Below are 12,535 nucleotides of genomic sequence, written 5' to 3'. Positions count from 1 at the left end.
GATTTTGTTCTTGGACTGCAAAGTTAGCTTCATTACTCAAACCTGTGATTGATAATTTCTTTCATCCAAAGAAGGATACACAAGCACTAGAGAAGGATTCTCACTAGGACAAAGATAGTAAGGATTGGAGGGATTTTAGAAATAATCCAAAATATTATAATTCTTACTTTAGCTAAATTAGATAATAATAGTGTACTGCTAAAGGTGGAGAGGTGAGAAATAAGAACCAAAACTTATCTGATACCATCTTAGTATTGACGTGATGATGTGACAATCAATTTAGAGAATTGAGATAAAAGTATATATGTAATGCTACAAACAAATATTTGTTAAATTGTAGGCAATTATAACTATTTGTTAAAAAAAAAAGAATTCATTGAACCTAATATTAGACGTACACAAACAAACAAAATATACTAAACATAATTTATAAAATAAAAAATGAATAATATTATTATGATAAGACTTATTGTTATGATTATAAAATAATCTTTTAAAGAAATAAAATACAATCCGTGCATCAATAGATTTATTTATTAGTTTTCAACTAACTAAGAATGAAATTAAGTGTGTCTAGATTGAATTATTATTTATATTGATTATGTGGAAAAAAAGTAAAAAAAAATTATTTATTTTTGTTTAAAAAATAAAAAAAACTTATTTAAGATAAATAAAATATTAGATCTTATGATTAAAAGCTATCAACTTATTTTCTTTTATTCTTAATAACTAATTATTTCAAATATAAACTAATTATTACACATAATTTCATATATTTGTTTTTTAGTTTTACTTTAAAAAAGGTTTTTATCTTATTCAGTTCCAACAAATTAAATTATTTTACTGATACTTTTCAGGTAAAATATTCAATCATACAACTTATTTTATACAACCAATTACTATAATATTCAATTTATACCCCATAATCAATTATAATTTTTTTTTTACTTTTTTCAACTAATTCAAACACACGAAATTAATAAATTATCAACTAGTAATTAAAATATCTAATGCAAGTCAGCTTAAAAATATATTGATTTGCATATTAGGCCTATCTAAACCAAATTAATAGCTCTATAATTTCATGTCAACAACTTTCACTAATAAATTTTCAATTTAACCATAAATTGTAATAAAAATAAAGGATTGTATAAATTTTTGTCATTGCTTCGTTAACTCAATGAAGTATTTTTGAAATAAACGTAGTTATAAAGAAGGAGGAATGTATAAGATTGCTATGCAATGTAACATCCTATAATCTTCTAATAAATTGCCTACCAGAAATTACCATTAAAAAATCATTTCTTAATAAGTAAAAATTATCAAATATCATAAGAAATTTTATTAATATAAATTTTGCTTGTCAACAAAATTCATTAATATAAATCTTAAAATTTTATATTGACAAATAATACATTATACTAATATACAATATATTGATAGCATGTATTAATATTTTTATTAATAAAATTATTTATTAATATAATATATTATATTGTTAATATTAACTCAATTTCTATGTCAACACTTTAACTATTCTTTTTAAATAAAATTATACTAACTAGCGATAGTTTAGTAAGAAAGTGTTAGTAATAATATATTTTAATATATTTTAGTTGTTATTGTTGTTATTATTAAAAAAAAAATTTGCTTAGTATAAAATATTTTGTGTAAAAATTGTAGGAATGATCTAAATACTGGTTCACTGTAAAAATTACTATTTGTTCAACACAGCTATTTAGTAAAAATTTGATTCCATACTTATGTCGCAAATTAAAATAGATAATTAATAAATTAGATAATATTTAAAATAATAACTATAAGAAACCATTTCCAAAATTCATGCACACTTTTTTTTATTATTATTAAAACTTACCAGTAGTCTATCTTAGTTTGTCCATTATTTTACTTTGGAGGATTTATGTAACATCTTTAAATTTACTTAATTTAACTTCTTTAGTAAATTAATTTAAAAGAGGAATTTTTTTTGACCTAATTTATAAATATATTATTAGAATTAAATTATTAAAAGATTAATAGGATTTTATCGTTGAATTTCTTGAGGAATAGTAGTCTTATATAAATCAAAAGAGGATTTGTCAAATTAATTATACTTTATGTTTTGGCAAGAATTTACAAGAACTAAGGGACAATAAGTAAGTAAAAACAAATTGGAACTAATTGGACGAATAAAGTAAATTAGAAGTAAATGATAATTCTTAATTTTTGTAAACACTATAATTCTTAATTTTTTTCTATCCTTAAAACTTTTTCCTTTTTTTTTTTCAAACCCTAAAAAGCCTAATTAATTAATTTTTTTTTAAAAAAAACCTAAGAGTCCTGATTTTTCTCTAACCCTAAAAATGTTATCATTTTTTAACTCTAAAAAATCCTAATCCTTTAAAAATATTTTTTTTTCAAATCCCAAAAATCCTATTTTTTTTTTAAACCAAAAAATCATTCCTTTTTGCGAGCCCTAAAAAAGTGAATTTTTTCACTCCAAATTTTTTTTTTCTTAACCTAAAAATTAAAATTTTTTAGATCTTAAAAATCAAATCCTTTTCTAACCCTAAAATTATTTCTTTTTTTCCATCTTTATCTATATATATATAATATACATGTTTTTGTTCAGTAAACAAAAAGAGTGAGTTTTCTAAAATAACAAAAATTATTAAAAATATTTTAAATTCACGCAACAACCAATCAATTTTGATAGAGTGGTAAATACACCTTCAACGTTGTTTGGATCGTAAAGATTTATTAAGTAGTCGTGTGCTAACATGAACCCTATACAGGAGTAGATTTACTTAAAAAATAATATAGAAAAATCAAGTTTTTTCTCAACAATAAAGGAAGAAAATCTTTGAAACTTATCTAAAACTCAATTTTTAAAAAAGAACAATGTGGCAGCTTTAATTCATTTGTACTCACGGAGGATACTAGGAATGGGAACCTAACCCATCAAGTCCAAAATTCTTTTTTAATTTTTTCCAAGTTCAAAATTTTTTTAAATTTATTTTAAACTAAGAGTAATTTCAACCATATTTTATTTATAAATAATAAAAACCAAATTTTTTATTTTATTTTATAAAAAATAAAAAAATAAAGTGTCAAGATAAGTTTTTTTTTTTTACAATATGTTTCTTTAATACAAAAATGAAAAAAAATATACTTAATTATGTTTTTGGTCCTTAGAAACATAGGCATTTTTGGTCCTTATAAAATGGGTAAATTAGGAATTGGTCACTATCATTAATTCTCATTCTAGTAAGTGCTGAGCTAGTTAACGGAGAGTCAATTCAACACTCCACGTGGCTTAAAAGAGTCATGGTCAGTTGCCTACATGACTTCATCCTTGCTTAAGTAGTTTGCTGAGATGGATCTGAGGAGGTGGGCCACTTCGTTGTTTTAGAAATAAAAAAATCCCAAATAAAATAAGCTCACTTTGATGTTTTATGTTTAGGATAGACAATGAAAAACCCTAATCTCTTGCTACATGTCGTCTTCTTCCTCTGCAATATCGAAGCCATTGAAAGGATAAAAGGTACAATACAATTTTGGAGCAACAAAATTAATGGCAACAAAATCACGAGCTTCAACATCTTCTTTAGCAGTATCGAAATGACCAGGATAGCCTTTATGTATTTGTGGAGAATTGTTGGTCCTATTTACCTCCAACAGCAAGAAAATTTTGGAAGGGCATTTTGGAGATATCCGAATTGGAAAGTAAGTAATAAATATCCTTCATGAGTAGGTTTTGTATTGTTCATTAAGTTCAAAAATATTTCTTACATTTGGTGTGTGTGAAATGTGCAGTTGAAGGAGTCTTGTAAGTTCTTTGAATGGGTTAATGAAGAAGTTTCTAAGGGAGTGAAATGCCTATGTTCGAATAAGGTTCCAGCAATCATTGAAGAGCATATGCGTAGGATTGTAAAGTTAGAAATGAAACTTGCATGTGAGAAGGCAAAAAGATGGATTCTGTGTTACACAGTTGGAGTTTCTTGGGCCATAATTGTTTTGTTGTTTATGTATTTTGCCATGAGAGGTTAAAATATAGTTTATGTCCACTACAGTAATATAAAATTGCAGTTTTAGAGTTCCGCAATTGTGTTTAGTTTTTGTATTTTTAAGATTTGCACTTGTGTAAATGTGATTAAGTATTATTAATTTAGGTATGTATTTGATGGTGGCTTTAGTCATGTAACCAAATTTATCATAAATGAAATACCTTTTTGTAAATGTCATATTATTGAACAACTGTAGGGGTGTAATGTTTGGATTGTTTAACTGTGGTGTGTAAAATAACCTTATATTCTTTTGTACATTGTTCTTAAATAAAAGTTGTCCCAAAATAACATGTACATCAGGTGTCCAATGTTAATATCTAATTGCAATCTGCTAACAAAATAATTTGTACATTTTAAAAAAGACGTTTCAAAGTTCTGTCAACAGAATACTTGCTATAAGTACATCCAAAATAACCATAATATATTTTGTACATTGTTCTGGGATAACAACTCATCAAAATTACATTCACACCAACAAAATGACATGCAAGTTTGCAATATTATTATCTAACTCTGCAATCTACCAACAGAATAATTTGCACATGTAAACAAAGAGGCTTCTCATAAGTTGTGTCAACATAATATTTTTCATAAGTACATCCAAAATAACCTTAATATATTTTGTACATTGTTCTGGAATAAAAGCTGTCCCAAATAACATCTAATTGTACAAAATAACTTGCAGTAGTCCAGTGTTAACATTTAACTGTGCAAAATAACACTAATTTTGCAATTACATTCAACTGACAACAATATATCATAGATTACATACAACTGTTTTGTACATAATGTTGCATTTGCACATCCAAAAAAAAAATCCTTATTCCCTCTAAGTTAAGCTAGTTGTATCAGGATGTGCAGCAGAAATTGGGTCAGCAACAACAACATTAGATTGGCTTGCAGTAAGGACTAATGATTGTGATCCTTGTGGAGTGTTTTTTGAACCAAGTTGTGCTCCCCTTGGTCTTCCTCTTCCTCTCCCTCTTCTTATTCCTATTCCATACACTTAGTTCAATGGTTCCTATAGGAAAAAAGATAAATTGTTAATAATATGAAAACAAAATATAAAATCATAATGCTATCACTATTAAATTGTTTACCTACCTGCTGAACTGAAGTGTTTGGACAAGCAGTCCTGTTATGTTCAAACATTTGACAATTGCTACATTTATTTTGGGAATGTGTCCTCCTTAGCCTTCTTGGATTTAGTTCTTCAATAGGATCCTTTCTCCTCTACTTTTTTGGCCTGCCTGATCCCCTCTTGTAAGAAGGTGGTAAAATGACACTCTCTTCTATCTGTGGCCATCTGTTTTGACCATTAATTGAACTAATATAATAGTCATAACATCTCATATATGCTTCCTTACTATAATATTGGTGAACATAATGGATTGAATTTTCTTCCTTATAGAAATTTGTAGCACAAGCATGTATACATGGAATGTCAACCAAACTCCAAAAGTTACATGAACAGTAATTTGAGCTGAGGTCAACAACAAATTTTCTATGAATAAAGTAAGTGTGACCTCAAATTTTAACTCTCCAGTCCATGTAGGAAACCGATTTGCACTATGTTCTATTTCCCTTTCAAGCCTTCTCTCTTAGGTTTAGGCATGACACCCTCTTGCAATTTATTGTCTTTCTCTCGTAGAGTGGAGAATATTCCCATTAAATACAACCTAATCCACTCTAACATACTTATAATAGGTTTATCTCTAGCAAGCAAAATAGTGCTATTGAAAGTCTCACATAAGTTGTTTATATTAAGATCACATCTAGAATATGGACTAAAACAATATTTTCACCAACTTTCTTTAGGGATGACAGACAACCACTAATAAGCTCTTAAATCTAATTCTTTTATTTAACTCATTTTCTCCTCCCAAGCTTCTAAGTAGGTTGTTTTAGATGCCCCTATATAATAATACTGTATAAGTGGCTAACATAATACTAATGCTCTACTCCCATTACCAGTTCATCAAAAACTTGGACTAGACCCCAAAAATAATAATAATAGAAAAACAATGTTAGTATTTAGTCCTTCAATAAATAAATATTTTAGAATTTAGTCCATATAGCAGATTGTACATAAAATTGATACTAGAAAATCATTACACTTGCCTTTTGTGCCTTGTCACAACTATACTGGATTTGACTTTCTTTTTAAGACGTTTTTAACTATCATCTTAAAACTTTTTAAGTATGAAGTAAGGAGGGAGTGGAAATTTTGTAGCTTGAGCCAAATTTTGTTTAAACTTTATTTGTAGTTATGGGTATGTTTATATGTTGAAAAGTCATTACTGATTAAATACTCCCAAGAGAAAGACTTAAAGGAATTTTGTTCCCCATTAACTTAAAATATTTATGAAGTTCTATTTTAAAGAAAAAATAATACTGCATGCACATAAAGGTTATCTTGTTTGAAGGAATAATAATAATAAATAAATAAAAACCAAGTTTAATCATAAATGTGCTTTAAAGAGTTGAGTTTGTTTGGATGCTGACACACTAGTAATAACAAACATAAATTTCACTTTTGTAGGACCTCCATGATTATGAAGGAAAACTAATGTTTCTTGAATATTAAAATGGAATTGCATAATTTTTTTTTATTTTAAAGCATACTTTTGATATGTATATATAAGAAGAATAATAAATATATAAATAAAAATAAAAATAATTATATATTAAATTATGTACTATTTTTTTCTATCTAGTTTAATTTGGTCCGATCTAGGTTGGACACCTATATATGGTGGATAAATCTATTACTAGTAAATTTTTTATATATATAAAAACTCAAACTAAAGATATTATTTAAGTGATACTGAGTCACTTGCCATTCAAATTAACTTCTGTTAGTATGTATTGTTATTTTTTAGAATTTATTTAGTTATTCACTAGCATAAATATTTGTATTTTAGGTAGACAAAAAAGTTTATATATTATATTAAAAATTATATTTTTTTATTGAATTTTCCGTTGAAATTCAATTAGTTTTATGAAATAACTTAGATCTCTAATATTCATGTAAATATTGAATAGAATGTTGACAAGAATTTGCAAAAGCTACTGAGCTAGTATAAGACAAGGCCCTCCCTGGCCTCCACTGTTTTTCACACACTACACAGCACTCCACTCTCACCCACCATGTTTCCTCAGCCATGGATGTTGGTAGCTATAATCAGTGCAACCTTATTACCCATGTCCTCAAAGGTTATGTCCTTTCCACAAGCTGATAAGGTGAAAACATTGCCTGACCAGTCACCTGTTTCTTTCCAACAATTTGCTGGCTATGTAGCTGTTGATGACAAGAATCAGAGAGCTCTTTTTTACTACTTTGTTGAAGCTGAAACCAACCCTTCTTCAAAACCTCTAGTTCTCTGGCTAAATGGAGGTCAATCAATATCTATTGTCAAACAACTTTATCTGGGCTTTATCCACAAATTTATTATCAATCTTGATTATTTCGTGTCACCATTTCTTTTTTTACCTAGAGCTTTACATTAAGCATGAAGTTTTAGAATAATTGATTCATGATTTTTCATTAGAACCTTTATGACCATGTAGCCTAAAGTTTATTAGATTAAGCTTTTAGAATAATTGCTTGAACCTTTGAATTGCTTTATTGCTCTTGCAGGGCCTGGGTGTACATCTGTTGGGATTGGAGCTTTTACTGAACATGGTCCTTTTGTTACAAACCAAGGAAAGACTATTGTGAAAAATCAGTATAGTTGGAACAAAGGTGCTGCAAATTTTCCAACCTTATCTCTATGCCACAAACTAAGCTAATTAGCTAGGCTTACTACCTGAGCTTCTTGCTTTTGTAGAGGCAAACATTTTGTACCTTGAATCACCAGCAGGCGTTGGATTCTCTTATTCTGACAACCTGTCATTTTATCAAACACTTAACGACGAGGTCACAGGTTCACTTTCTTATCCCTATGCAACCCATTTAATTTTATTATTTTTTCTTTATTTTCTGTTTTGAGCATTTATAGTCAAATTTTAATAAATACATTAAAAAAAGAAAAGTAAGTCAATTGAAACTAAAAAGCTCATATACTTTGAAACGGTATGTGTCCGTGTGGTATCATGACGAATATGTATTTATGTTCCCTTCATGGATACTTTTATTTATATTTTATATATATATTTTTTTAAAATGAACTTTTATAGCAATAAAGATGAAAATATTATAATAATTATATAAATGATTTAATTTTATTATATCTAAAATGACTTATACTAAAATTTAAATTTTCTTTTCTTAAGATTTGTATTTTTATATTATTTTTTTTTACTGATTTTATGTATTATATTATAGTCAAACAGTCATGTCGTGTCCTATAATTTTTAAAATTTGCTGTATTCTCGTATCCTTGTCATATGTATATGTGTCTAGTATTGTATTCATGCTTCTAAACTGAAAGTACTTTTTTAAAATAATAATGTTTATAAATTTATTTTAACTGACAGGAAGTTTAATTTATTTTAGTTTTGAATTTTTTACAAATATATTTTAAAAAATTATCCAAACTAATCTATCTGTTCTTTGGTGGGTGCACCTTTCGATTTTTCTAGATTCCCTTCACGAGTAGAATAAAAAACTGACATTATGTCTATAATGTTATTTGTTTCTCTAGCCCAAGACAACCTGGTTTTCCTGCAGCGCTGGTTTGCCAAGTTCCCAGAGTACAAAAATAGAGATTTTTATATAATCGGAGAGAGTTATGGAGGTAAAGAGACAATAATTTACACTGAAATTTGCATATAAAATCTATGATTTTTCTATTTCATGTAATATATGTATATAGGTTACGAGAAATTAAACACGTTGTATTAAATGCTTTTTTAATTACTAAAAAAATAATCGTTAAATGATTTTGAATTTCTGATATAGTAAATATTTTCTTTTTCGAAAAAAAGCTTTTTATATCATTCCCTTTACCTCTCATGCATAAGACAGGATAATATCTATAGCTAACACTGACAATGTTGGTTTTGTGGCAGGTCACTATGTACCTCAACTTGCTGCACTCATTATTAAGAGCAAAGTGAATTTCAATCTTAAGGGCATAGCAGTGAGTAATAAATATGAGCCCTTGAGCCTTTAATTTATTCTTTTTTTTCTGATTATTACCCTTGAGCCCTTGAGTGTTTATCTAAGAGCGTGTTTAGATTTACATTTAAATAATAATAGGCTCATATTTTTTTAATGCTACCAACTGTAGCTTCTATATTGAATTCGCCTTCACAGATTTTTGGCCTATTTTAAAACTGAAACTGAGATAATTATCTCAATTCTCTCCTTCCAGATAGGAAACCCTCTTCTGGATTTTGACACTGATATGAATGCAGTTGATGAATATTACTGGTCTCATGGAATTATAACTGATTATGCTTACAAAATCAGGATCTCTCTATGTAATTCGTCTAGAATATTCAGAGAAATCTTGAGTGGCCAAATTTCCAAGGATTGTCTGGTTGCAGCTAGAAAAGTCTCAGAAGAATATTCTTTTACAACTTCCATTGACCCATATTATGTTACTGGAGATAAATGTCTTTCTTACAATGTTTCTCAGGCAGGTTTTCTTAGGGAAATGCTAAATTCAGGAATGTTTCAGTTTAGGAAGTCCCTTAATGTGCAGCAAATTGAAGAACCTGACCAGGTGACATTTCTCTAATAATATAGCTTTTTTATTGCATTCTAACTTTTCCCCAACATCTAAAGAAAATAGTGTCGTATAAAACCAAATCATTCTTATAACTTTTTTAAGACTAGAAAGAAAAAAAGGGGACAAATTTTCATGTACGTACTAAGAACATTTATCAACACACATGCACAAATTTATGTCAAAATTACTTTTAGTTTTAAAATGTCCATGTTTCATTCTAATTGAAATTTGGATGGTGCAGCAAATTGATGAATGTTATCTGAAATATTCAGATATGTACTTGAACAGAAAAGATGTGCAGGAGGCTCTTCATGCCCGGCTGGTGGGAACCACCAATTATCGTTTATGTAGCAAGTAAAACTACTTTTTCAGTCTCTTGATGAATCCACTATGTTTCAGTGTGTTCTAAATTATTTCACCGTTTTCATTCTGCTATTTCAGGATCGTGCAAACGAATTATGACCTATTAAGCCGAGAGATATCAACAATTAATGTTGTAGGCTTCCTTGTAAAATCAGGCCTTCGAGTCATTGTTTACAGGTAATCTATGAATGGCCATTTGATTAAGCAAGTTTCTACTTCATTCATTATTAATTAATCCATGTTTCACATACAACAGTTGTTATCAGTAGTAATTTGAAATTGAATGAAATGTATAGTGGGGATCAAGACTCTGTGATTCCATTTATGGGCACGAGAAGATTGGTTGATAAACTAGCAAAGAATCTGGGACTTAAAACATCAGTGCCTTATAGTGCTTGGTTTGTGGACAAGCAGGTTCATATATTCAATTTTCTTAATTTAAACAATTTTTACAATGTTTAATTCAGCAATAAAGCATATTTGAACATTGTTTATGTTATTTTTACGTGCAGGTTGGAGGATGGACACAAGTTTATGGCAATCATCTGACGTATGCCACAGTAAGAGCAGCTTCACATGCCACTCCAACTACTCAACCAAAGAGATCTTTTATATTGTTTAATGCGTTTCTTCAAGGGAAACCACTCCCTAAAGCATGAAAAATTCAATGCTCAGTGGTAGGGTCACATCCAATAAAACCACCAGGTTATTCTAGAAGGCGTAGGAATTAAAATAAAAATTAAAATAAAGTTTGTTTGTGTATCCAAAATGTAACGTGTAGTTACTGGAGTAGACACTTATATATTTAAAATATAATGTGTAATTTATGCGTAAAGCGTAAAAATAATTATGATAATATTTTTCTTTTTTTTTTTAAGTGGAATCATGATCTATAGGTGTTTCTAAATGTATATGACAATAACATTAATTATTGTATTTATGTGTTTTATTAAAATTTTTATCAACTAATTGATAATGTTCTATTAATTAGTTTGATTTATCATGTCAAATAAGATTACAATATTAAAATTTTGTCTAGAGTTTAGAAAAAAAGAAAAAGAAAGAACTTATAAAACTTAAGAGGTAAGGAGAAGGAAAGAAAATGAGATTAAATCACTCTTTTAGTTGGATGTTTAATATTGAAAGGGAAAGATAAATGGAAGTTTAAGATGTAAATGATATTATTATTTTTCTTATGTTTTTTATTTATATATTTTTTTATCTTTTATTTTTTTTCAAAAAACACATAAATTAAATTTTTTTTTCTCTAAAATTTAATATTTTTAAAATTTCTATTTCTATATTTTATAATTTTTTAAAAATTATCACTAATAAACTAACATTTTTTGAAAAAAATATTTTTTTATTTTTTATTTTCTTGTTATTTTATTTTAGACCTTGTTAAATATTTAATTTAAAAATTAAAAATATAAATAATAAATCTTACTATACGAGTCACTAAAATTCTTTAAAATAATTTTTTTTTAAAAATTAAAAAATTTTAGAGAATTTAAAAAAATTCTTTAACCATTACCCTCATATTTAATTAACTTCTAAATAAGAGTTAATAATTATTAACGCTTTTTTTCTTCTTTCCTCCACTCTTAAACATGAAATTCGAGCTTAAATGGAATTCCTTTAGGGGCCTTGATAGATAATGAGATCAACTACAACTTCGTTCACACAGTGGTGGCTTCAACATTAGAACATGAAATAAATAAAAACAATGAAATAGGGCTGAGGATGAAATTGGGAAGTATGGATATCATCGTGAATGGTTATATTTTAGATTTGAGAGCCATGAGCGTGATTTTAGGTGTGACATAACTTCAAATATTAGGAAAAGTTCTAGTTGATTGGAAAACAAATTGACTATGACTTTCCATCAAGAAGCATAAATGATATAATTACAAGGAGAAATTGGCAAAAAGAAATTTGTACAATGGACACTAGAAACTTTTAAGAGGGTTTTGGAAATTTTAATGTATAAGATTGAAGGCCTTTTACTGAATAAAGAAGGAATAACACTTGAGCAACACGAAAGTACAATAAAGATAAATCAGAATAAAGAATTGAAAGACGTATAATAGAGTTGTTTAGGAGTTTTCAAAGAATTAGAAGGGTATACTGCCACACTAGAATTTAATTCATTCAATTACATTGCAACACGAGACCTGTAAATGTGCGTCCTTATTAATATCCTTGTCATCACAATAATGAAATAGAGCAACAGGTGCAATCTATGCTCAAGCAAGGAATAATTCGTTCTAGTAGAAGTGTTTTTGTCTAGTCTTTTTATTTTGGTACAAATTTTTTTACATGGTTTATGTTCATTAATTACTAATATAATTATCTCAGGATATTACTTTTACTCTATTTTTTCTACAAATAATTTAATCAAAATTATAATATTTTTTAATTAATAAT

General features: G+C 27.5%; 1 protein-coding gene across 1 annotated transcript; it reads left to right on the top strand.

Moving 5' to 3' along the window:
- The first annotated feature begins 7,201 nt into the window (after positions 1-7,201).
- Positions 7,202-10,767, top strand: LOC113861468 (serine carboxypeptidase-like 45). The gene is made up of 10 exons (XM_027494296.1): positions 7,202-7,464; positions 7,708-7,812; positions 7,898-7,993; positions 8,714-8,806; positions 9,081-9,151; positions 9,386-9,739; positions 9,987-10,099; positions 10,187-10,285; positions 10,405-10,522; positions 10,621-10,767. The coding sequence occupies exons 1-10, from the start codon at positions 7,218-7,220 to the stop codon at positions 10,765-10,767; spliced, it is 1,443 nt and encodes a 480-aa protein (XP_027350097.1). The 5' UTR covers positions 7,202-7,217.
- The last annotated feature ends 1,768 nt before the right edge of the window (positions 10,768-12,535 follow it).

This window comes from Abrus precatorius, unplaced genomic scaffold (genome assembly GCF_003935025.1).
Source record: "Abrus precatorius isolate BTA unplaced genomic scaffold, Abrus_2018 Scaffold3, whole genome shotgun sequence".
Taxonomy (NCBI): Eukaryota; Viridiplantae; Streptophyta; class Magnoliopsida; order Fabales; family Fabaceae; genus Abrus; species Abrus precatorius.
This window is presented reverse-complemented; position numbering and strand designations above follow the sequence as displayed.

Coding starts and splice junctions, on each gene's coding strand:
- LOC113861468 (XM_027494296.1), top strand. CDS start 7,218: ATGTTTCCTCAGCCATGGATGTTGGTAGCTATAATCAGTGCAACCTTA. Junction 7,813..7,897: donor TCAGTATAGTTGGAACAAAG/GTGCTGCAAATT, acceptor TTGCTTTTGTAG/AGGCAAACATTTTGTACCTT. Junction 9,152..9,385: donor TCAATCTTAAGGGCATAGCA/GTGAGTAATAAA, acceptor CTCTCCTTCCAG/ATAGGAAACCCTCTTCTGGA.